This window comes from Streptopelia decaocto, assembly GCF_964273445.1.
Source record: "Streptopelia decaocto genome assembly, chromosome: 11".
NCBI classification, from domain to species: Eukaryota; Metazoa; Chordata; class Aves; order Columbiformes; family Columbidae; genus Streptopelia; species Streptopelia decaocto.
Genome location: NC_138666.1, coordinates 6,927,034 through 6,953,091, shown reverse-complemented (window position 1 = coordinate 6,953,091; position 26,058 = coordinate 6,927,034). Strand labels below are relative to the sequence as shown.

The 26,058-nt window shown below is 39.0% G+C and overlaps 1 protein-coding gene across 2 annotated transcripts in view; it reads left to right on the top strand.

The window, feature by feature from the left end:
• The window catches only part of BANP (BTG3 associated nuclear protein), a 130,970-nt gene continuing 104,912 nt past the window's right edge, over positions 1–26,058 (top strand). For both annotated transcript variants that reach the window (XM_082062801.1, XM_082062800.1), the window contains exons 1-4: positions 1–122; positions 9,745–9,889; positions 10,621–10,715; positions 11,997–12,196. In XM_082062801.1, coding sequence (XP_081918927.1) covers positions 9,820–9,889; positions 10,621–10,715; positions 11,997–12,196 — 365 coding nt within the window. In that variant the 5' untranslated portion in view covers positions 1–122; positions 9,745–9,819. The remainder of the gene's footprint in view (positions 123–9,744; positions 9,890–10,620; positions 10,716–11,996; positions 12,197–26,058) is intronic.

Here is a 26,058-nt window from a genome sequence, read left to right as displayed (position 1 = left end):
GGGGGCCGAGCGGGCGCAGGGCGGTGGCGCCTGCGCGCTGCGGAGACGGAGATCTCTCGCGAGGAAGGACGCCATTATCGCAGCCGCTCGACAAACACCACGAGAATTCGGCACCGCACACGGTAACCGCGGCGCCCCGCGGCCGGACGGCTGGGGCTGAGCTCCCGGGGGGCCTGACGCCGGGCGCTGAGCCCCGGCCCTCACAGCCCGCCCGCTCCTCACAGCGCTGCCCGAGCACACGGGCCGCGAGGCGGCGGCTCCGGGGAGGGGCCGAGGCGGGGGGGCCGCGGGCCCCCGCATCCTGACGGGGCGGCGGGGGGCGACCGGGGCCTCGCCTCCTCCCGCCGCCGGAGCTGGGCCCTCCGGGGGGCCTGCTGTTCCCCGCATCGCTCCCCGGCTGCGTTCCCCGCACCCAGGCCTGAGGAGGGGTGTCCCCCCCTATCTGCGGCTCCTCAGCGCTGCCCCGTCGCTTTCCCTCAGCTCTGCGGCGGTTGAGGTGGCGGTCGGGGCCGGGACAGTGTCCCCGTGTCCCCCTCTACTCCCAGGATGGGGCAGGTTCTGCAGCGCAGGCTGGGTTGGGAGGGGAGCGCTGGGCGCACTCGCTCCCCCCGTGTCGTAGGAGAGTGTCAGTGTTTGGTGACACTGGTGACATTGGCTGCGCCCCCTCCCTTGCTCGCAGGTAGCGGGTGGAAAGCGGCCGGTTCTTTTCTCATCCCTGCAAAGAGGGGGTGAAAAAACAGCCTCCGGAGGTGCCGTTTTGTGTGTGTGCTCATTGAGTCATCACAGGGGGCTTTCACATCCATCTCGGGGTGACATTTTCTGCTCTCTTCAGATTAGTGATGTGTTTAACGACACACACTCGGTTTTCTCTCTTTCCTTATTTGCAATTCAAGTGCTGCCCTTTGATTTTTTTTTTTTTAATCTTTCTACAGTGGGAAGTTGTGTATTTAACCAAATATAGTAATTTTATCCTGCCATGGGACATATAGTTTATGTATCAGTTTATTTTTAGACCTCTCAAGGGAAGGTGTTTTGTGTTTTGTTTTTTTTTTAAGTAAACAAGTCTGGATGGGTATTAGCAGCTGAGTGCTTGCTTCAGTGGAAGCAGCTTTCACGTCATAAAATATGAGTTTGGAACCTTTTTTTGCTACATTTTCCACCTTCTATGTGAGGTACCTTAGGTGTAGTGCTGTATTGATGTCCGGCTTTCAAGAAGCGAACGTAAAATTTGCAGAATTTTGAGTAATCAAGCAAGATCTTAAGAAACAAAAAACCCAACAAAACCCCCTTTTGTCTTAATAACTTCATAGCAGTGTGTCCTGAAACAATGGGTTTTCCCTGTTAGTATTAATATATGTTTAAAATGGTTGCCCATAGAAAATGACCAGAATAACAATTTTATTCTGAAACTATGAGCCTTACTCCATACATTAAATGACATCTTGGCATTTAATCATGGTAGTTCAGTTTTCAATAATATATGAAAAGCCCTTGAAGAGAGTTAAAAAGATTGAGTTTGGATTTGGGAAACATTCCATTTCCTTCAGAGCATGAAAATATATTGTAACTTTGTTTTGTAATTTATAATCTGTTTTACATTAACAGTAACTGGCTTTAATGTCCAAAATATCCAGCCATGTTTAAGTTGTTGTGTGGTTACAGGGCAGGTGTTAAATTTTAAGGCTCTGTTAAAGGAGTAATTGATGAATAACATTCAGAGTAATTGAATAATAACATTAAGAGTATGGTAGCAATATAGTGAGTGCTGATTGTCAGTGTTCACAGCTGAAAGGTTCCCATCAGCACATGTTCTGCTACATATGTTTGAAAAAGGCATTTCCTGCCTGTATTGTTTTTAACACAGTACAACATGTTCTATACTGGTTTGGACTGATTTGGTGAAGAACGATGAGCTTGTATTCGTAGCTCCCTGTAACCAGAAGTGCTCCTTCTGGGTTTATTTTGGTTTTGTGAGGAGTCGTGGTGTGTTGTGGGATTCAGCTCCACGTTAATTACAGTAACATACTCACATTTGCAAGGGCTACAGTTTGTCCCTGGTCTGTATCTTGAGCTTTTCCCATAACTCATAAAGCACTGTTGGTGCGGGAAGAATTCATGCCTTTATTTTGCCTGAATGTGAATGTCTTCATCTCTTTCACTGAAGAATGCCCTGAATTGAAATTGCTGTGATGCTCCTTAGTAAAGACTCTCTCATTCCGTTGATTTGGAAAGGAAGAGACGGGTGTTTCTCTTTGTCACAGAAGCTCTTGGTCCAGAGATCTACAGAAGCTCTTTATGTGAACTGAGCAGAACCTCAAGAGCTACTTGTAGGAGGAGACAATGTGAAGCTAATGGTTAGAATTAGAACAATAAAATGTCTATGTATGCTAAACTTTGCCAATAAAATATTTTTCGCAGATTTCATTTCCTTTAGTTTGAAAGTTGATATTTAGTTGTTAACTATTGACGTAATTTTGTTTTCTGTTTTTCATATATTCATTAAAAAGCTAAATAATTTTTTTCAAGTAAAAATAATAAAATGTCTTTAAAGTCATGTCAATCACTTGTTTCCTTGCAGTTTTAGGTTTTTAAAGCTCTGTTAAATGCTTAGCTTTGCCTACCACTTGTTAGACTGCGTGTTGAGGCTTTAAGCAAAAGTGCACAAAAGGATTAACTTCATAAAATCCTTTGCATTTGGGGCTTTAAATAAAATAACTTGTAATGTTGTCTTTTGAACAGAATTATTTTATCCTGCTTCTGGTTTGTAAAACCCTGACTTACGGGAAAAAATACATTAAGTTCAAATTTTCCTGTGCAAATGGGAGCACCTGTATTTTATGGTAAAAAAGGATGGCTTTCTCCTCCCCATGGTGTGAATGTACAGCAGCTGTGGAGTTACACACCCCTTCCCTCCCCAATCCTTGGACACCAATGTGGCTGTTACAAGTACCAGCTCATCTCTGTTGAACATCCTATCAATGTATAGTCTTTCAAGTTGAAAGCTGGAGTGACTTTTTTTTTTCTAGAGGAGGGAGGGAGAAGGCAAAACAGGATCGGACTGTACTCATAGAAGTATTTCAGAATGTGAAGAACTGCTCACTTTTCATTTTTCTACTGAAATGATGCTCTTCAGTTTATTTTCATAAGTATTTTTGGTAAGAATTTTTCAGTATTAGTATTTTTCATGTATTCTAAAGCAGTGCTAAGGTCTGTTTCAGGAGGTTGAATGTTCCCCTTTTCTAGATAGCTGCAGGAGGTAAATTATTAGAAGACATTTGAGTAAGCGTTTTACTACCTGTGTATTTTGTGTTGACTGTGGTGCTTTTTGATAGTAAAAGCCTGTGGCAACCCTGGGGTCTGTCCTTGTGCCCCTGGAATTGCTGGATCGGAAAGTTTTTCTGGTGTATAGAAGATGAGCAGTGCACTTGCTAGGAAGAATATAGAATTCTAAAAAAGAAATATAAGTGATGTTATTCCTTTTTGTTGTCAAAGGTTCTGGTTTAGGTAAGCTGAATACGTAAGAATAAAGCATTTTGACCAAATTTCCTTTTAATTTGAGACAAGTGCTTGTCACAGTGGATACTGTTCTTGGGGTGTTTGTTAAGACTGAACAACTCTGGGAGGCAAAGCCTCTTTCCTGCAAAGAGGAAGCTCAGACTTTCTAGCCCTGTAACCTTCCAGTTGAACTTTCTATCAATGGAAGGCAGGCACCAAGCAAGAGAGTCTTATAAAGCACACACCAAATGAAGTTCAGGTGTTTGTATTGCTATTAAAGTAGTAACTTCTCACTTCAAATGGGAGTAGTTACCCGAAGCTCAAAGGACATAGGGACTACTGATCTCAAAAATCCTCTAAGCATGGTTAGAACTTCTCCAAGACATTTATATAAATGTAATATGAAACTAATTCTGGAAGTTCTTCGAATTTAGGTACTTGCAGGATTTTTTTTGAGCTGTTACCAGTAAAGATTCTCCATCTAGTGGATGAAGACAATAAAACAACATGACTACATCTGGTTCTGCATTTGCTGTCTGGGCAGTTCTTGGTTTGGATTTGCTGGTTTTCATCCGTATAAATTGTGCATAACAATAATGATCTGTGTCCTGAGTAATTATACCACAATGCAGAAAGGTGACCTCTGCCTTAAGGCACTGAGTCTACAAACACGTAGGTATATCCAGTCCGTATGGGAGGTCTTTCAAATTCGTACGGGTAGTCTTGTTAAGTTCAATGGGATTATATGTCTGTAAAATTAAATTAAGACTTTTTTGCATGTCTAAGTACCTGAAAATGTAGTTGTTATGGATGTTAACATATCCCTCAGAGCTCACTTGGGAATCTTTGCCATATCGAAGCTGTGGCGGTGGCAGGAGTGTTTTACAGGGGCTGTGACGCTCTCAGCACTCTCATTGCTCCTGCCCCAACGTGTTTGGCTGGAAAGCAGGACAGTGGTGTTTCTGGTTTAGTTTGTTGTAGGTCATGGCCAGCAGCAGGGTATTAGAAGGGTTAGAAAAAGATATGCGAGCAAAACAGCTTCTACCAGGTAGAATAATTAAAAAAAAGGGCAACACTTCTAGAAGCAAAACAATAAAACGTTAATAATACTGTGAGCTTTTGTAGCAATATTTGAGAATTTCTGCCTTCCTGGAAGATTTTGCACTCCCCCAAAATTTCAAGATCTTTTATTCTTGGAGCAGCTGTTTCCTTTTTTCTCTTGCTATCTGTATTTTAAGAACTTGTCCTGGAGTCCATCAGCAGAGCATCTCTGTGAGTGATCTTTGTTTTAGAGATCTGTCTCCAGAATGTTATGGCTGGTGTCCGTGCTTTCACTGATAAGGAATATTTCTGTCATGTTTTGGGAGGATAGACTTTTTTTTCCTCCTGGTCTTTGGCTGAACCAAAGACGCCTGTATATTGTTACGCTAATTTTTTAAATTGTTGAACAGAAATACTTGTGTGGTTTTACTAAGAAGTTTACTTAAAATACAATGTTTCTACTTGTTGTTTAAGGTGGATTGCAAATAAGGATGGAAGCTATGTTCCTTTATGGTTTTTAGTAATAATAAAGTTGTGTAAGTTTTTTTTTTTCCCATCCTTATTCTGAGAACAGTTTTCAATTCCGTATTCTGATAGATTGCAGCTTCAGAGAGCTGGAGCGTAAGGGTAGTGCTCATATTTACAGTGCATTTAACCCTGCATGCTATTAAATTGTAGATTTTAATTCTGTTATTCCTCATCTGTCACAGTGCATTAACATTTGCACTGATGTGGCTTGTTGGGGAATTATTAATTAGTGTAGGAAGGATCTGTTCCAGCTGACCAAGTGACTATCTGAGAGAAAGAGCCAGACTTCAGGATTGTAAAAATGTTGGTAGTCACAGAGCGAGACTGGAAGAGCCTTGTCAGGTTCTGAACCTTGGAATACCCGTGAATAAGTTAATGTATCAAATCATATTAAGATTTCCCAGTTCTTTCTGTGGGACCAGGCTCAGAAAAATGGGCTGATTGGCCAGTAGTCATTGTACAAAGAATGTTTGTAACAGAAATGACATATTTGAAAATTTGCCTTAATTAATTTAAAGAAAGAGTGAAATGAAGAGGAAAAACATTTGGGGCTTTAGGTTGGACAAAGTAAAATGGCATCCTTCAGCTTTTTTTTGTACAACCTGAAGTAAATTTTTGTCATCGTGCAAATTGAACTGCGAGAGAAGTTTTTTCATTTATCAATAGCACTGAGAAATATTAACCAGAGCAGCGATTAGCTGCTCAAATCAGAGAAGTTCAATTAAACACTCCATATAGACTAGAGCTTTGGAAATTGTTTATTTGAAATACAATATTTACCCTCGCTAATTAATATGAGAGAGAAGATTTATGTTTTGTGCATGTTTTTGTATGTTAACAAGCTGTTGGATGTTTTTGATTCTACACCTTGGAATGTTGCCCTGTGACTTTGTAAAACCATCAGATATTTCACTAAATAGGTTTGTTTACAAGGGACTGCTCAGAAGAATTATTTTGAATTAATGTTTTAAAATAGATTAATTAAATTGCATTAAACTTGTGTGTGGAAAACCTAATCTGGAATTCAGGTGAATTTAATTTAGTTGCTTACAAATATTAATTTACTTAATTAAACAAAGACTAATTCTGTGTTAAGTGTATCAATTCTGAGTGAGAGTATTGCGAGAGATATCTAGTGCACTTTCGTAATCTGCTTGAAATGTAAACCTTTAGTTATCTCTGATTAGGTTTTTTGGGGGTTCCTGTACTAGAGCCACGTCCCAGCAAATGGTCATAGGGATGAATTCTCTGTTCCCCTTTTGGGCTTTGTTTCTGAATATGAAAAGCCAAGAACCGGGAGGAATGTTTGTCTTTACTTTCAACTCATAATACATGTATAGGGCAATTAATATTTTAAAGCTTTGATGGGTGATGAAATAGATTGCATCTATTACTGGAAGATTTAGTTCTGTTCCTCCATATTGATACTTGTTCCATCTTGGAATCTTTGGACTGTTTTGAGAAAATATTTTTTCCTTTGGGAGGTAAGAAGGAACTAATGCAGTATGCTTGCCATGTGTGATTATTTCTGTTATTTGCTGTGATTAAAATGAGAGACAGTTTTTAATGAGTGCTGCTTTATACGACAGGAATGGATTTCAGGTGGGTTTGCAGGGCGAGGTTACGAAAGGGGTGTCTGGAGTGGGGAAAGGGTGGGCAGGACAAGATCTGGGAACTGGCTGCACAATGGATGAGGGGTCCCTGAAGGGTCAGAAACATGGGGGGTAATGGAGATTTGGAGGCACTAGGGGCTGAGGTGGGAGCAGATGATTCTGATATGCACCCTAACCTGGTTTCTCAGTTTTTGATTGGATTAATGTTGAAGGTGTCTCTTTGAACCCCGACAAAACCCCTCTGGAGAAGTGATGAATGCGGAGTGGATCCACCTGAACAGCTTGGTTGGAGTTGGGCTGGCCAAGGCCTCCTGTAGTTTATATATTAATGAGTTTTTTTCCATTGTCTGGTATAAGTCTCCTCCAGATACTGGTTAATTGACTATAAAATACTGCTCTGTTGATCCAACCTCCACGTGCTGGTTGGGGGAGAAAAAGGGGGCACGTTTCGTGTTGCCATTGGAGTCTGTCCTTGGTTCCTGGCTTTCTGTTAATATTTCTTTCTTATAGCATAATATTTCTTCCAGGTAATATTTCAGCATTGGCTTCTTAATGCAAATGTTCATACATTTGATTTAGAGTTAATGGGAACTGGGGTTTCAGCCAGAAGAAAGGAAAAAAGCAAAAGAATAAGGCTGGGAAAGCAGAGCAAATTTCAAGAAAATAAGTGTTTTACGTGAGGAAATGCTGGTAAATACTTCACAGAGTAAAATATGTGGAAACTATATTGGCAAAGTTATTCTGAATCTGTTGACTGAGGCTTTTTAAAGCTGATAAACTAACTCTAATCCTGTTAAATTTTATTGGGCTTTTACCCTTAGTTCTGACAGCAAGGTTAGACCACTGCTAAAATTCTCTGTTAGAAATTGAAAATCTGAACTTGGAAGAGGAGCATTTTATTCAAGTTGTGATAGATGCTGTGCTTGCAGTACGCAGTGTAGCTTACTTGGGCACTCCTAATACACACATCCAGCATTAATATCACATTTATTTGTTTTCTCATCCTGTTTTGATCCAGGAGCTCACTTGTGCCTGTTGAGAGGCTGCTATGTGTTCTGTCAGGACTCTGGCTAATTGCCCATGAGCTGCGTCTGACTTGCCGAAATTGTAATAAAAATGTGTTTAAATGGAAATAAATACTAATGTTATGAAGACACACTGCTGTGTATGTGGAGTAGCTGTTTTGCCAGTCATAGCTGGGTGGTTACACACCTGTTTAAGACTCAGAATATTTTGGTACTTCTTTTCGGATGAGAGGTTGAACGCTTTCCGTCTATGGCCCGTGAGAGGTGCAGGACAGGTGTCAGAAGTGTGAAATTGTTTTTTGTGTTGAAGAAAGGTTCAATTCAGTAAGTTTTAATAATGAATTTTAGAAGGCTACATACGTGCATCACATGAAGTATTAAAGTGGATTTAAAAGTGTGCTAATCCTTTGGACTGTCTTATGAAATATTGATTTCTAGCTATAACTGGTTTAAATGCAACACGTGGAGAATCAGTGAAATCTCAAATCGTGTAAATAGATGAAGCTTTTTCAGGTTGGGTATTGTTTGTCCTTTTTTAGCATTTGGAGTCGCGGGTGCTGTTCCTCAAGTTGAGGGCAGGGTTCTTATTATTACTAAATATTGCTAGCAGTTTGTGACATTATGAAACAGTAACCGTAGCACAGCTGTTTTATTATGTTAGGCCTGGCTGCTTCCCAGGATTTCTCAGAAATGGCAAACATAATTTGCCAAAATGGCATCCACATGCACTTAGATATTGCCAGGTTTTTCGGGCGTGCTGCCACACTCTGTGCTGGCCCAGCAGTTTGTTATATTTTTTTCACTGTGATCAGAATTTCAAATGACTCAGTATTGGCAGTGCGGGTATTTTGAATAAACAACTGTGATGTGCGGGGAGTCCTCTGGAGATGGGTTTTCACAGCGCGCAGGCCGCTCTCAAAATTCTTCTATAGGTTGTGTGGCCCTCTTCAAATAATTTCTGCTCCACCTGTCTGGCTGAATGGCTTTCGTGTGCTCTAGTGGAACAGGCACAGAGGAAAATCTTTCTGCATAGTTGGATTTGATTCAATGTCAGTTTTAAGGGATGAATTACTATTTCCATTGGTAAACCTCAAATTATCTCTCTAGTGTGTTCCGCTTCGGGTTAAAAAGGAAAAAGCGGCTGATTTCTTGGTATTCATTGTCCACCCTTTTGTAAACTGTGGGAAAGCACAGATATTGAGTGGTTCCGGTGATTTTAATTCAATTTTACAGGCTGAAAGTTTCTCTTAAAACATTAATAAATAACCTTGACAGAGAATTCTGAGGGAGCAGGGCTGAGAAATATTTTGGCTTTAAAATCAGGACCATATTCTGAAAACAGTTTCATCAGAATTGAGCTGTAGAAAAACCAGGCAAGGTCAATAGCCAAGAAAAATGGTCAAGTTTTGCTTCAAGTCTAGGTGTAATGAGCTGCTCTCACTGAATGTTTGTGAGGATTTTAGATGCCTGTGAAGATTCACACGTTCAGGATATTTCATGTACATATTGATCTGTACAGAATGCAGTAATTGCAAATGTGATGTGGCTTGGGAGCTTCATGCGCTTCTGCAACATCAAGACTAAATACTCAGATCTGATCCTTTCCAAGAGCTAAGTAATAATTTGTAAATTAAACCCCTGCAATTTAGGAATGGTCTTGTAGGCTCTTAAAACTTCTGAAACAAAAAAAGTCTATGTAAAATAAAACATTTTATTTTGTATTTTATACGGATGAGCTGCCAAATCTCCAAAGCTGAGTGTTGTCTTTGTCCATTGGGAAAATGCAGGAAGGTGGATCAGCGGGGAAAGCCGGAGCTTGACTCAGTCCTAATGTAGAAAGGTTTATGCATAGAGGGGGATGCAGGTGGTTCAGTCCTTGCCTCTTTGATAAAGGAGCAGTTGATGCCACTGGATGATCACTCTGTAGGTTGGTCACTTCTGTTAAAAACTGCGTCTTCTTTTAGAGAGGAAGAATGAAAAACACAAGGTAGTGTTGATACAAGTACACCTGTATTAACACTCCTCCTGCTGCTGTTTTTCAGGATTGCATGACTTGTCCAATCAGTTCTCCGGGGACCTGCGGTGGTGTGTGACGGGATATTGCTGCCTGGTTCTGAATGATGTCAGAGCAGGATCTGGCAGATGTTGTTCAGATTGCTGTGGAAGACTTGACTCCAGATAACCCAGGTACAGTAACATTGGTAGTGATGGCCTGAGAAAGATCGTTTGGAGTGTTGCCCATTAACAAGGTGCAAATCACTGTTGAACTTCTCTTAAAAATGTAAAGCAGTGCTGCAGACTTTTTTTTCTGAGAGGCATTTCAGTAGCTTAACTCGTATATCTTTAATACTCTTCAGATCAGATTATCTTTTTATTTTACTTATCTTTTAAAGGCTTTATTGCCTGGGCCTTTTTTTGTGCATAGGTAGACTAGTGCTGAAAACTTGGAATGAAATATGGCCTGCTGCAATGTTTTGTTTTTTCTCCAGATGAAATATGTTTTAGGCTTTCCCTCAAATGAGAACTATCACCCATCTATTATCAATTGTTGTTTTACTTGTAAAACAGTTTATCTCATACATTATTAAAATTGTTTGTATATATAACAAAATGACAGTAAAATAAAAAACACGCTTCTGAAAGCAAATGTTGTGATATCCCTTGCTTAGAACTTGATCTTCTAAGCAAAAATGTGTTGTGGTCAGCTACAGTCATTGATGGGATAAATGTTTTTAGAGAAGCAGTAAACCATTGTCATGTATTTAACAAAACCCAAGTAAGTGTAAAAGAATACATACTGTATGTTGTTATAATTAAATGTCTTTTAGATTTCTTTGGTTTATCCATTTGATGTATTTTTAATTTGAGACTTGTGCTCGTATATTATAAACTATGACAGTGCTTATTTCTCTTCGCAGTTGTGTTGGAGAATCATGAAGTTACAGATGATGATGTAGAGCCTGGTCTGAAACGTCAGCGGATAGAAATTAACTGCCAGGATCCCTCTATTAAGGTTATGAGAATGCCTTTTTCTGGTTTTATTCGCAATACCAATTAAGTTAAATTTCTTGGGGAAATATATCAAAAGAAAAGAATGTAAAATAAACAGTTTATACATAATACTGGAATTATTCATAGCTCTCTTGTAAATGTTTATTTTTGTGCATAAATTTTAAAATCTGCACGATTGGCTAACCTTCCAGTGTAAAACCAGTAGCAGGAATTTGATATGCAGTATAAAATGTCATCAGAATTAGTCCAGTGACTCAAACATTGCTATTGGCATATTTTTCTAATTAACTGAATGAATTTCACCTACAAGATAAACTTGGGCATGTGTTTTTGTTACAATTTGTAGATACTTTCAGCATGTTTTAAGTTATTTTAAGCTAACAACCTTCTCCTAATAGCTAAGCCATGTTTGGTTCAGGGTTTTCTGTTCTTGCACACCTTCCCCAGCTGTTCTCACTGCTGTGCTTTAGGCGATGCTTTGGTCTTGGAACATGAGCATGTGAGTAGTATTTTCCTGCCCCGCACATTAAATAGTATGTAATTCTGTGTTTTTGAAATGATGGTAGAAACTGAAGCTCCGTATTGGAAGAGCTGCGCTGTAAACCAGCTGGATTAGCTATGTTCGTTGTAATGCCACAAGATGGCACAGCTGCTGTTTGCAGAGGAGAACGTGTGTAATGTTCCCCTCGAATGGCCTGTTTTTCCCAAGAGAAACCAAGTAGAATATGATTTCTATTGAATAAAATTGCTTAGGAAAACACATTTTATTTATTTGCTTTTCTTGATTTGCTGTTCAGGAGAAAACCGAAGTGAGCGGCATTAATTGTGTCTGAGGTTATTTGTGTTGATATAATTTCCACTGTAATCATCTAAATTTATCTGTTTGGGCAGGAAAAAAAATCTTACTTCACTTTGTCCAGGACAATGCGTTCATTGATTTATAATCCTTTTGTTTTTCCATGTATTGAATGAAAGGCTTTGGCATGTCATTCTAAATGATTTTGTGGTGTATGAAATCACACTAACAAAGTGCTTAGGTGAAAATGTGTTTGGCTCAGATGCTTTTGGCTTCTAAATAAAGATCTGGAAGAATTTGAGAATGCTAAAATGCTCCTGGATGTCATCAGATATGTACGTGGCTGAATTTTGTCACTAGGCACACTGCTGGTTCCTTTAGGATTGTTTTCCAGTCAAATTTATCTGGAGCGTCCTTATGTGTATGTTGCTGAAGATTAATGCCTAAGTTTTTAAAATAATTTTCTTTGCATTCTCCCCTTTCTAGTCATTCCTGTATTCCATTAATCAGACAATATGCCTGCGGCTGGACAGCATCGAGGCCAAGCTGCTGGCACTAGAGGCCACCTGTAAATCATTGGAAGAGAAGCTGGATCTCGTCATGAACAAACAGCACAGCCCCATCCAAGTCCCCATGGTGGCAGGTTCTCCTCTTGGTGCTACACAGACGTGCAATAAAGTCCGATGGTAAGAAAAGAACAAATTACTCATCAATGCGCTTTTAAAAAGAACGTAAATCCATTTATTTGGCATCCGGCTCTGCAGCTTTCTGTGTAGCTGTCAAGAGCTCCGTTTGCTGCTGATGAATGTAGAATTAATTTATCTCAAAGATAATTTTTATACCAGTTTCATGATGTTACTTAGAGTTAGAATGAGACACTGGTCCATGGACAGTTTGCAACTATTTCCCCATTTCATTTTGACTTAAAACAGACTGATTCATCCATCCTCAGGAAAAGTCTCATCAGCTATTTTAGATATGTTTTTTAGACTTGCTTTGCTTTTATTTGTGTGGCTGCTTTGAGTTAATGAGTTCATCATCCTTCTAATTACTTCTCATTTTATTTTTATGTATCAGAAATACAATGGAGTTTGTCTTATTTATTTGTTTTCTAAAGACTCTTGCTAGAATTTCTGTGCTCATTTGTGGTTAGAAGTTGGAAATGGGAAATCTGTTAAATAATCTACTCCACTTGGATGAAGCAGCAGGTTTGACCTGCAGTACCTTATGTATGAGTTGCCTAATGTGGTTTTAAATATCTAAATCCTGATGTGCCTGTCATTTTACCATGGAGATGATTCCAGCCAGAGAAATACGCTTATCAAAAGACTCTATTGTCTAACGACTTCTCCCCCCTCATTCATGTTGTCATAGTTAAAAGCACTTAATATTTCTCTAAATAATTATTTTTCATTCTCCATTACAAAGGTGTATAGGCAACTGTCATGTCTCATACCATTGTAGCTGAGATATACTAACTTAATCTTTTTCAGCCTGTTTTCCCCTTTTTCCATTTAATTTTTCTTGCAAGTAGGTGCTGTGTCTGCATTGACCTGTGGTTTTGAAGGCTTCGCAGTCACACACTGAAGAGGTCAATTATGGCTGAGTTCTGTATCAAAAGAAGTAAAGTACAGGGAATAACTGTTTGGATCACAGAGCAAGTCACTGGAGTATTACACCAACATTTCCACTAAATACTCTTTATCAATAATTATTTCTCCAGGAACCCTCTTTAAATAATTTAAATCATGTTCCATGAATGCTTTGTAAATTGTACTACTTGGAGTTTCTTATGGGATTAGTCAGACCTGAGGTTATTTTTTTCTTGAATTCTGTAACCATTGGAAATCTGTCCTGTGTGTTAATGGGGAGCTTGGTGTTTAATGTTTTGGTTTGTGTATACAAATTTATGATGACAACTTCTCAGTCTGAACGTAATTTAGCTAGAAGTATTGAAGACACTAAGATTTTCTACCCCAAGTATTTGTTAGTGTTGGTCAGAAGTCACCTATTATCAGATGTGTCTGGCCAATAGAGCACTGAGGGGTTTTTGTTTTTAGCAGTTTATGGCCTATATGACTCAAAAGAAAATAATTAGAGGTGTGTGTGTGTTTTTAACTTGACATTAGCAACACTTCAGTTTCACATGTTTCACTGAATTCCCAGTCTCTCATTCATAAGAACCTTTATCACTTAATAATTTACAATTAAACTCTGCATGGAGTGTTCTTTTATATCAGCTCAGTATTGCTCCCTCTTCCCCTTACGTTGCAGATGGCAGCAGGGAGCTGCCAGCAGGAGTTGGTATTTTGGGTAGTGATCTTCAGATTCTGCATCCGAAGGAGATTTTTCAACCTCCTTCTCTTCTTCCTGCCACTGCAACAACACCAGGTTTGCTGCTTTACCAAAAACGTTGTAGTTAGCAAAGGCATGTCAACCAGATGGTGCTACGCTGCCATGAAAGCAAACTCTTGTTCTTTTTCCGATAAATACCTTAGGCTTTGATGTTTTCTCTTCCACTCTACAGTGAATTCTGTTTACAGTTTTTTCTGGTAATTTAGTTACTTGACTTCATTTGGTGCCGGTTTAACAGAGTCAAAATTTGTTTTACAGCAGTGCACACAATAAAGTGTATTAACTGTGTGTTATAAATTCACACAGTTTGATTGCTTTGTGCTATTTGTGCTTTTCAAATTAAATTAATTTCCTAAGACTTGTTCGAAATATGCTTAGGTGGGCATGTGAAAAGGAGGGCAACTTGGCCAGAGGAGCTGTCTTCTGTGTCAGCTGCTGGTGGAATTGCGTAGTTCCAGCCTGGGCGGTGAGTTCAGAGCCTGCACCAGGGGCTGCCTTGTGAGCGATGTGGAATTTTGGGCTGTGTGCAGCACTGTCCCTGGCTGGGTGTACAATGCAGTGATAAATGCAATCTGTCTGTATCGCTGCATTAGTGGTCTCTTCCAACCAAAGCGATTCTGTGATTAGGGAGGCCAGACTCTTGCTTTGTGTAACGGTTGTCAGATTTATGTTCAATGCTAAGTTGTCTTTTCTAGTAAACTTAACACATTGATTTAGTGGGATAACTTGTACCTTTTTTTCGTGCCAAGCTATTGTTTCCAAGTTTTAAAAATTCTTATTAGTGAACTGAACCAGAAGTTTTAATGGAGACTTGCAGTAAATGAGGAACCACCCCATGTTATGACCTGCCGGGACAGAGATGCAGTGCATTTTAGCCTCTTGTTCTGCTTTCTGTCTCTTTATTAAACACATGAGGGATGATATGTGTGGAAATCTTCCAACACCCTTTTCTGGGTATGTGATTTTTGGAGGCTTGCCGATGTTTCTTGGAAAACTACAAAATGTTGAATTCGGAAGTGACAGTGCTGCGTACTGCTCTTGATATTTTGCTTAAGTGCATCTTCATGAAAGCCGGATTGTGTTCTCAGTTCTTTTGTTCTTATTGTTTACTCTGATCCACTGTTACAGTACTTCATTATATACAGACTAATTGCGGCACAGATAAGGAATAAAGGGTGCGCGGTGCTGTGTAATGAATAATTTGTCTGACAGTTAAGATACAGAGAAACAGTAGTTTAGATCTCCAAGTAAGAAGTGTAAGCTACAGCAAAAACTAACCGGAGGAAACTTCTTTTGAAAGGAAGTAATTCCAAATTTATGAGATGGAAACTGTTTTGGAGGAAAAAGTCCAGGACACTTCCTGATGTGGGGTTCGGAATCTTCATCCTATTCCACAGCAGCAGCACATGGAGGTGGTGCTGTGGGTAACAGTGGGACCTTTCCAGGTTTCCGTTAGTGGCCTGTAGTGTTTGGGCTCATCCTTACCCCAGCCATAGTGTTTCATTAGTGTTTTAAATCTCTCAGACCTCTTTCTTTTGTCAGATTTGGTCAACACAGTGCAAAGTATTAGTTGGGATTGGAGAAACAACATGATGGTAAATCTAGTTTTATTTGAGAGGAAAAAAAATATAAGGGTTTTATCAAATATTTTCTCAATGTTTGCTGGCTGCTGCTTAAAAATACATAGTTGTCAGGATCACCCACAAAGACACAGTCTTAATATAGAGTGTCTTAAATTTCTTTCTTGGAGTAAAGGCTGTCAGGAGGTTTCAGAACTAGTGGAATGGATGGCAGAAATCCTTAGATTGCTCAGAGTTACGTTGAGCTATATGGAGCTTGAAAAGAGCCAAGAACAGTAGCAAAATAATGTGATAAATTAGTAACGGAGTGTGTGTATTGTCCTGATGTTCTGAACGTTTTTTGCCTTTGTGCAGCTTTGGTACAGCCCTGCTTTCCCCTGTCTGTGACATTTCTTGGCACGGTTATTAAAAATATCTAATTTCTTTTCTTGATGAAGTACCATGCTGGTCAAAAATTCCAGTAGCTGCTGAAAGTTTCTTGGATAAGAGAGTTGGTACAATGCCCGGTGGCCTGTCAGTGTGGCAGCCTCAAATGATAGATTTGAAATTTACCGTGTGCCCAGGTCTTGAGATTTATAAATTGATGAACACGCAGTGTGACAGTGCGACTAAAATATTTCATCCATGTTTTAGAGAAAAATCTTTCATCTGAAAGATTTTAGTCCAGAAACTCTGTTATTTTCGTCAGTGTCTTTCCATTAATCATTTTTCTGAGGGGGTAAGCCCAAGTATGAATCGTTAAGGTTCATTGCTTCAGATAGCATAGGAATTTGTTTTGGTTTCACAGAACTCTCCATCATTTGTTTTTATGGGTCTTTTCTGCAACTGCTACATTGTACAATTCTACTCTGCTATTCTGGAAATGTTTGGTAAATAGGTGTAATTGGGAGCAGTTTGAAAAAATGTGTTAAATTTGGAGAGGATTTAAATTTAAAATGGATATTTTTTCATGCTTAATCATAAAAGTATTTCTGAGGAAATATAGAAATTCATGGGTAAATGGAGTTTTCCTTCAGGTTTTTTTTTTTGAGCCTTTGTCAGGGTGCAGTTGAAATACAGACCACACACATCTGGTTCTTTACCGTGAGTGTTTGTGACCGACTGATGAAAGATACTGATCGCTAAGGGTCGGGGTAGAATTGTGTTTGTTTGTGTCCTTGGTGGGAACTGGAGAGTTAAATGGAATTGCAGAGTTTAATGCACTCAGGTTTTGTGCAAAGACCTCATAGAGTGGCCTTGGACAAGCCGTGTTGGTGGGTTAGACATCAGCTTATTAAAGTGGTGCTCGTTAGTCTTGTCCACAGTTAATTGTGTATTGGTTGGTTTCAGAAAACAGCGTTTGTCTTTATTTGTCTTAATCTACAAAATATTTTTGTACATGCTAAAAGTGAAGCCTTGACGCAGTTGTATACCAGATGGGATGTATGAACTTGCCTTATTTTTGTAGGTGTTGATCATTAATATATTTGTTTTACCGTTAAGTTTAATCAACAGGGTGTATTAGGTTTCGAAGAGAGAGATTTGTTCATCTGCTTCGTTTGCAGTGTGCCAGTTGGCAAAACCTTTTGGCTCCAGAGTTCCCAAGCTCCAGTTCTATGTTTCTGCTGTATGATTGTTTCTTTGATTACAAGTGATTTTTGTTGTCAAATAATGCAAAGTTGAAAACTGAGATGATTTTAAATGAAGTTGTTAAGCAGGGAGATGTGGCTTGGACAGAATTGTAGGGTGACTGTTCTTGATTTAGCAAAACTAATGTTGCTCCTGCATAAAGCCTTTAGGAAAAACAAACAAACCTAAAGAAATGTAATCAAGGTATTGGTATAATAAAACAAAATAGTTAGACTTCTATTTTTTAAAAAATAAATAGATTTTCTGTGAGTTAAAAACCCCATTTCACGTTTCCAGGTATTGAATAGCTTTTTCTTTTTTGTCACATGCTTAGCATAAGGTTTTCTATAGATTATACTAAACTATTCTGCTATGCTAATCCAGGCTTTAAAAAAGAATAGTAATTCTCCAGTTCTTATTGCTAAATAGCGGCTGTGGAGTCTCTGGGGTGTATAATTAACCTCTTGCCCACATTTGCTGCAGCTGATACTGTAAATCATTAGGTGATGTGAACCACCATCCAAGTTATGACTATTCTTTCTTTCCTTTTTTTTTCTCCAGTTCAGTGATAAGTTAGCATTGTAAACCTTTGGGATTGTTACTTTCTTTAAATGAAGTTAAGAGCTAATTGTCCCTTCCTGAAAAGACACCCTTTCCAGGTCTGAAGAGCCTCCATTTGCAGATTTTTAAGTAGCCAGTTTGAAACAAAGCATGAATTGAGGAGCACAGTATCCTGAAAGATGGTATATGGTTTATTTTCTAGTTGCAGGTACATTACTCTCCCTGCTGTGGGCCTGATCTCATGCACTGAACCCTAGGCCTGAAATAATATTTCCCTGGGAGCAGATTGAGTCCTCAGGACAACCCAGGCAGGTCAGCAAAAGGTGGAAAATTAACCCTGTTTTGGGGGGGTGAGCGGGAGTGGAGCGTTCCATATAATGTCTTGAAAATACTATCAGCGATTTGTGGTGTTAATCAGAATGTATTATAAAGATTTTATTTGGAGAAGCTTTGGAGTTCATCAGTTTTTCAGAAATTTGTGGCACTTTCTATAAGCAAGGCAGGTTTATTTATCCTGCAGGATGTTTGCTGTTGGAGCTCTGTCTGGGGCCTCACCCCGCACAGTCTTTAGTGCAAACCTTGAAGTCTGGGAGGGGCTGACAAAAACACAACTGAACTTTTGTCATTGTTTTGGCCTGAACCCTGTGCTATCCATAAATTAACAGCCTTCCCCCGTCACTTGCTGTCATCAGTCAATGATGCTGTGTGCAAACATTTATTTTAAATTACCAGTTTGAGTGTCATGTCTGTAGCTTCAGCCAGTAAGAGTTCTGTTTCAAATGAAAGGGTTTGTTTCGGGAGGAATGGAGGGTGATGGTGCTGCCCTGGTGTCAATGGCTCTTTCATGCTGTTCTTGTGTGGCTATGGAGGGGTTGTTGGAAAATCGCTCAATTGTCTCCTCCATTTTCACCACCTTCATTATACTCACAATTAGGTAACAAATGAACACAATGAAAACTTGATGACTTGAGAGGATTTTACCCCTTTTTATGAATTTAAAGATTTTGTTCAGAATCTCAGGTTTCTTGAAGAGCACATAAATGTAAGCAAAATTTTGATATTTTGATAAAAACTTCCTGGTGAAGTGGAAGCTTGGCTAAGAGAGCCGGAATTTGAACTCCATTCATAATTGCATCTATTAGTCCACAATGCTCTTACTTTTCCTGCCTTCTTGGGCTTCTCTTTTCAGTTCTATCATCTCCTGTTGTGTGGTGTTTGTTTTTTTATTTTTTATTTATTTTCTTTTTATACCTTACTGCAAAACAAGTTCTAACATTGTTTCTTACACATGCATTCATGTATAAACACACACATACTTATCTCAAAATTATGGTTCTGTCTTGCATTCCAAAATTCAGTGTATGAAAAGGAATGTATCACCTACAGGAGTTCTTGGATTAGATGTCGGCCCCTCTTGCTTTATTCAGGGCTGCATAGTGTTAGTTTGGCTGCAGTATGAAAAAAATACTTGACATCTTTGATTCCCTGCAAACCATGAGAGTGTTTCCCAAACTCTCCTGATTTGTCACAAGAACTTACCAGCCTCGACATCTCGAGGTTGATTCTGGTCCTTCACGGCAGTAAGAATATTGATTTACATCTTCTTATTTTACCTGTATTGAAACAGCTGTTTCACGTAGAAGTACCTGCTACAAATCAGGTGGACTTCTGCGCTTCCATTATATTTAGGATCAATACAGCTTTATATTGAAAATAGTTTAAGAACGCTCATGGCTGTGATTTTTATCGTTATTTGCTGTATCCTGTAGGATCTACAGCAGCAGTGCTGCAAATATTGGAATTCTTGCTTTGGGTATTTATGCTGGAGACTGCCATATTTTGAATTAAACTTGTCCTGTTGATTGTCTGTCTGTACTTTCTGTTACAGACCATCAGCAAGTGCTCTAGATTCCATGTATTAATGGTTTGAAGGTTTTACATTTACTCCCTTCACTATTGGGAGTTAAAATTCACACAGGCCTAAGGAGAAATGGTGTCTTGGATTTAAGAAGTTTGTACACCAGTGTTCTCATTGGAATTTTGCATTCCATTATTGTTGCATGGAGATATTGAAGAGCCAAGTGTTTAGTAATTTGTTGTTGGGATTTGATAAATCCAGAAACAATGTGTAACTTCCCCATAGCATTTAAGTTGAGAGAGCAAGGTCAGTTATGGAATTAAAATAACCATTTAATACCACCATTTCATCTGTGTTTTGGAGAGTTCAATAATTCATGCGTATATAGGATGGAACTTAATCTATAAAACTTTTCAAACTGACCATGATTTGAACTGTGTTGATTCACTCTCCCGAGTCCAATTTTTTTGAAGTTAATGTTTTTTGATGAAATATTGTTTATAAAAGTCTAATGGTTCAAATGAGAGCCCAGCAAGTAGCAGCTGATAACTTATGTCTGAGAAGTGGATGTGAAATGTGTGGCTTGAATTTTTTCAGTTGTGGTGATTGCGTTTAAAATGTGCCTGTGAAGCTTAAAACACTGAAAAAGAATCTTTTAGAAAGATATAATTTTGAATTCTGAAATGTAATGCTAGGTAAGATTTTCAGCGATATGCACTGAAAGAAAGTCCTAGGTAGCAAAGTTCCTTGAAGTTTTAGGCAAAGGTTTCAGTCTTGTAGATGTGTTACAAGGTTTACTATTTTGCTATTTGCCACGTAACCATACAGTAAGTTCTCCTGGTTGTTGCTCTCAGCCCATGACAAATGTGAAATCCTTTAAATATGAAGGTTTAAAGCATCGGGAGTAATTTGTGCTTGCTCTGAACCACATGTGAGCAAACAGTTTGTTTATTCCCACTTCGCTAATATTCAGGAACTTTGTTCTGCATCTGAGACCTTAGTAAATCCTTTTATTTTCGCTTTGTAAAGAAAAACCTTTTGTGCAAGTTGTGACACCAAAATCAGAAATGCAGGTGTGTGCAGTCCCTCGTGGTGCAATATTTTGCTGTTTGTAACAGCAAGCTAAGAAACAAGAGAACCGAATGTGCGCAGAATTAGCCCTTTGTGCCAAGATGTTTTAGAAAGTAACATCCTTTAGTGGTTAAGAGTATCTGAGAATGAAAGAGAGATGTGCATGGGGATCAGAAAGGCTTTGAGTTTTACACACAGATTTACAAGTGTAATTAGTGTCTAAGAACATTTAAACCAATTATAGTAGTATTAAAAGTGCGGGTTAACCTGCCCCCTTGCCAAATCCCATAAGGTCACATTAGATGAGCTCTGGGGAAAGCAGAACTTTAATTCCCTGGTTCTGAGAGCAGGACCAGCTCTTGCGTTCAAGAAATAAAGGGCGCATGGCTTGAAATTTGGTTCAGGACAAGTGCTTTCATGTGGCCCAGGCTTTGCCTTCTACCTAAATAAGCAATTGAAAACGGTTATTGTGTTTAATGAAAGTTTTTACCTCCTGAACGTTGTAAAATGGCTGAAAATCATTATTAGTATTACATTTTAGTGAAACTCTAAAAATCTTGCTGTATTTGAAGCAGTGCACAGGACTATGGAAGCACATGCTACATACTGTGTATTTTCAGAAGTAATTTATCAGGCATATAATAAACAGAAGGGGGCAGAAAAGCCTTATATATTCATTTGGATTCCAGTTTTGACAAGTTAAGTATTTTGAATGTTGCAGTCTCTGGAGATGCTTGGCAGTTTGAAAATGCAGCAGTAAGAGCACTCCCTGGAAACTTGTCCTGTAAGTTGGGGTGTTTAGTTCTGCAAGTACAACAAAACGAATGAAGAGGAGAACAGTTAAAGGGGGCAAGTTTTCGTCTTTCTTTGGAAAGGACAGAAATTTCAGTTACATTTCAAAATAATTTGCAGAAGAGTTTGCACTGGATGAAAGTACCAGTAATAGTATTTTTAAAAAAACAACTGGTCTTGCTGCTTCCAGAAAATACCACATAGTAATACAGTCTGAAGAGAAATAACCTGCGGTGGTTTTGGAGCTTCCTAGTTTTACTTAAGCAAGGTGAAAAAGAGCTATCGGTGGGTTCAGAGCTTCAAAAGGATGGGGCAGCCGAACGTGCAGCGAGGGCTCGGCAAGGCTGGCGAGATGGCAAAAAGCCCATCTCCCATCTGCTTTATTTGGCAGCAGATGCTATTTCACCGATACGTTTCCAAACTTAAAAAAACTATAGTTTGGAATCCAAGTGTCTTTCCAAAGAGAATTTTTTCTTTTTGTGGAACTGTACATTTTTGCATATCTTAGGCTCAATCTCTTTGTTCCGTATTGAAGGGTGGAGTATGAGACAGGAAATCTGCTCTCAATAACTTTCAAAATTGCATTTTTTGTAAAAAGTGAAGGATGGTGTTTCTTTACCATCCCTTTGGGGTATATGGAAATGAAAGACCCAAAACGAGCTCTCAGAGTAGCAGCATCCTTGACCTTGCTATAAAAATGTGCCTGTGGCAGCAAGTGTATGTAACTGGTTGGGTAATTATGAAAAGCAAGAAAAACAGAGATACACGATGGAAATTATTTACAAACAGGCTCTGTGAGAGCTGTGTGTTTGAGTTCTGTTTGCAGGAACCTCATGTTTTCTTTATTTGTAGTTTATCTGGTGAAGATCGAGGCTTCAGTTACTGGAACTAGTGTCTTGAAAGCTGGTTTATAACACTGCTTCTGTCACCCTCAAACTTCCAGCCACACCAGTCAGACTTAGGCTGATAGGACATACTAGAATTTGTAAGGAAATCTGGAAAATAAATCTAGAAGTAGCTGACTGTATAATAAAGGATTCAAAGTCTTTGGTTTCACACAGTGTTTTCTAAACATAGAGATTTCTGGTTTAGTACTAAGACTGCAGTGGATCGTTTCATTCATAGTAACTGTGTTCAGGATCAGTCAAGCCCACACATTTTGTTATGGAAAATGAGCATCCTTCCCTTGTGGATCAGCCTCTCTCGTTGCATATTCAGTGGCATCTCCAGCAGCAGTTCCAGAGGTTAAGGCTGGAAGAAGGGTAACAACTGTGACATTATTTCTATACTGTCATTTATCTTCTAAGAGGCTTGTATTAACCTGTTAATTGTAAGTTATGGCCTGTCCTTGTCCATAATCAAAAGCAGAAGACAACTAATTAATGCCATTTCTGATGTAGTATTTTTTCAGTCCTAGTTATGTTGCTTGCACACGGGCTGGACATACTGATTTTGCTGCTTTTGTGTGTCTGCTTAGGCCAAAAGGTTCTTTGCAGACTGCATTTCACTGTGCATTTAATTTTTATGGAGTTCAGTTGTGTTTGAAATAAGAGACTTATTTTTTTTAACAAAGGAAAACCAAACAGGGTATGAAGTTGCTCGTGCTATACATCCCAGTGTTGTAAAATCCCTGAGGTAATAAGTTTGACTTTTTCAGAGGTGGGTTCTTTGGGTCGGTTGCCATCTGACTGTTGATGACCTAGTTGGCAACAGGTGTGGGCAATTGTGAATGATTCCACTTCGTTGTCCGGGTGTGTTTAACTTGTCTCTGAGCAGAATAATCCACAACAGATTTTAGCAGCTTTTAAAACGGGTTAATAAAATTGGTCTTAACGGCAGTAATTTATGTTTTTCTGATCGTCAGCCAGTTCAGGGTGCTCTCTGTAGGTAAGTCTGAGTACAATAAACTCTACAGAAATGTATGTAAATAATGTAATGTCTGGCTCTTACTTGAGCTGAAAGGTTTGTTTTTTTTGTTTTTTTTTTTTTTTCAAATGTTCCTAAACTGTTAAATGCAGCATTTATTAAAACATGCTGTTGCTTTATCTTTATTATAAATCGATTACAGCTTTCTCGGTTTTCAGATCCATCCATCTCTCCCGTGATGGCTGGTGTACTTTGGCTTGTCTTTTCACCGGACCTAATGGTTAGCGCTATCTTTATAATGTCTGCTCTGATGTTCCAGATGCAAAGAATCCAAAGATAATTTTTGATGACTGAACTCTTTCTGAAGATGATGGATAACACTGCTGCTTTTCTGGCAATTGGCTACGACCAGGCCAATGCGTGGTTTAGGAACATTAAAATCTTTTAACTGTTCAAGTGCCCGTACAACTCGGTGCCTCACGGGGGGTGTCCCACTGGTCTCATCTTGCTGGTTTGGTTGTTGGCAAGTTTGTTCTCTCCCTGGAGATGAGGAACTGCGTTCATTTTTTTAGCATAAATCCAGTGTAATTTGGTGTATGCTTTGCCAGTTTGTGGTTTTGTTCGTGTTTACCAGAGTGTAAATTCATAAGTCAGTTTTTTCATTCCTGTTAGGATGGGGAATCTTAACTGCGTGTGCAGAAGGGCAAAGGAAGCAGGTGGTCATCAAGAGGAACCAGTATTTTAACATTATCTTTCTAAATAGTGATGGAAAGATCCAAGGGGTGTCTGTTCTTAAAGATGGACACAAGTGTTAGTGAAAGATAAAAAAGGAAGGAAAAGTCTCCTCGCCAGCCTTGCTTTCCTTAGGGCTGTGCTTGGGTGGATCCGCCGTCCTCATCTCCTCTTTCTGCAGCTTCTTCTAGGACATGTGCCAGAGGAAGATGCGAACAAGATCAGCACACACTCTGCGGTTTTTGCCATGACCTCCAAATATTATAAATATGAGAAAGAGCAGCACTCGTGGATGGTGCCACCTGAACGGCTCTGAGCTCAGCTCTGTCTCCAAGCTCTGATTTACCTGTTTCCAATGTTCACATGTGCAAAGAAGGCTCAGAAATGCTTGAAACAGAGGAAACTCTTGTTTATCTTTTTAACTGGTTGAGCACTGCTATAAATATTCCATTAACTAGTCTATGAAAGTGTGTCTAAGAGAAGAAGAATGTCTGAAAATTTCAATCTGAGTTTTTCCACAAGTAATTTTCATGCATTTGGAGAAACGCTTTTGATCGTGTACCTTGTGGAAGATAGAAATGTCAGTTAGTTCCTTTTGCTTTATCTTTCTCTCTTTCTAAATGAAAATCTCATCTGGGGAGAGGAGGAGACAACGATGGTCCTGGTATTGCCAAAAGTTCTTTTATGTCATTGCTGCGTTCTGTGCGATTGACAGGTTATTGGCAGTGAAAACCCAACAGTTAAAATAATGATCATATCTATGAGTCGCATGTTTTCCATACTGAACGTTACCTTTGGCAGCAATTTTCTTATGCAAAATATAGAACGTCCTTTTATATTAAAAAAAAACAAAGGCAGAAACTAAATATGCACACTTGAAAATCGTTTATTGTTTTTAGAAATATATTCACCTGTCATTTAAGAGATTATTTGGTAAGCTGCATTTAAAGAAATTCTGTAGGTTGCTTCCATTCTCAATTTTTTACTACGTTGTGTCCAAGAATAGGCAGATTGCAGCACCAGGCTCTCCAAGTTCTGATGCTGACGGGGAAAGGAATCTGTGAACACAACTGGAAACAGCGGGGTCTGGACTCCCCCTGACCCCTTGGAGTATTTTCTTTCCAACTTCTTAATGAATATAATACTGGCAGCGCTCATAGGAACAATTGCTTCATTTGGGATCTGATTGAATATCAGCAGCTTTCCTTCTGCTTCTTCCTGACCTTTGTTTTCTGTATTTTAGTACATGAGTAGTGATTAAAGTTGATTCATCTTCAGTGTGAGATGTACAGACTGGAAAAAGGAATTAGAATAATCCAGTATAAGAATACATGAGGCTGTGTAATCTTTAATGGTTTCCTGTGGTGGACTTTGTCAGGTTGGCCCAGGGTTTTGAATATACATAAAATTCCTTATTTAATTTTGTGTATATTCAGCAGATTTCTTATTGTTTTCTCTCTTTAAAGTAAATTAATCTGAAAGCAGAGAATGGAACATTTCGTGGGGAAGTTACTGGGAAGCAAATTCCGGTATCTGCAGGGAATGTCTGGATATCTGTTTGTCCTGTGTACGAACAGGGTTCTAAGACCATCTTCTGAAACTCTCCTTTTCAAACATAATGGAGCCTTTTTGCATTGGTCCCAATTGTTATTTCTTTTTCTTCCAGATAAGTAACCGCTCAAGTTTCACAGCATCAGCTCTGAAAAATTTCCCCCTCAAGCTGCCTTGTTGTCAGAATTTGTCAGTAAATTGTGGCCATTCTTGTTCTGGGTAGAGCGAAGGCCAGAATTGTAGTTTCTTAGTTCATATTTAGGATGTTTTGAATGGAAAGGGCATTTCATCCTCCTCGTGCAGACTGCTTTGGAAAGCGTCATTCTTCAGAAGTTAAACATTGAACATAAATTAATTTTCCTTTAAGACAGAAAAAGAGTTGAGTGAGTTTTACTGGAGTCTTTGTGTTAGTAGATACAAACCACAAAAATAATCATTTATTCAACACTGGTAATAGACAAGAAACTTGATTCACTAATTTTCAAACTAGATGCAGGGTTCCTACTCAGGTAGATGAATCACTGAGAAGGGTTAATTGGTGGTTGTAGGTTTGTTGTGCTGTGCCAAACATTTC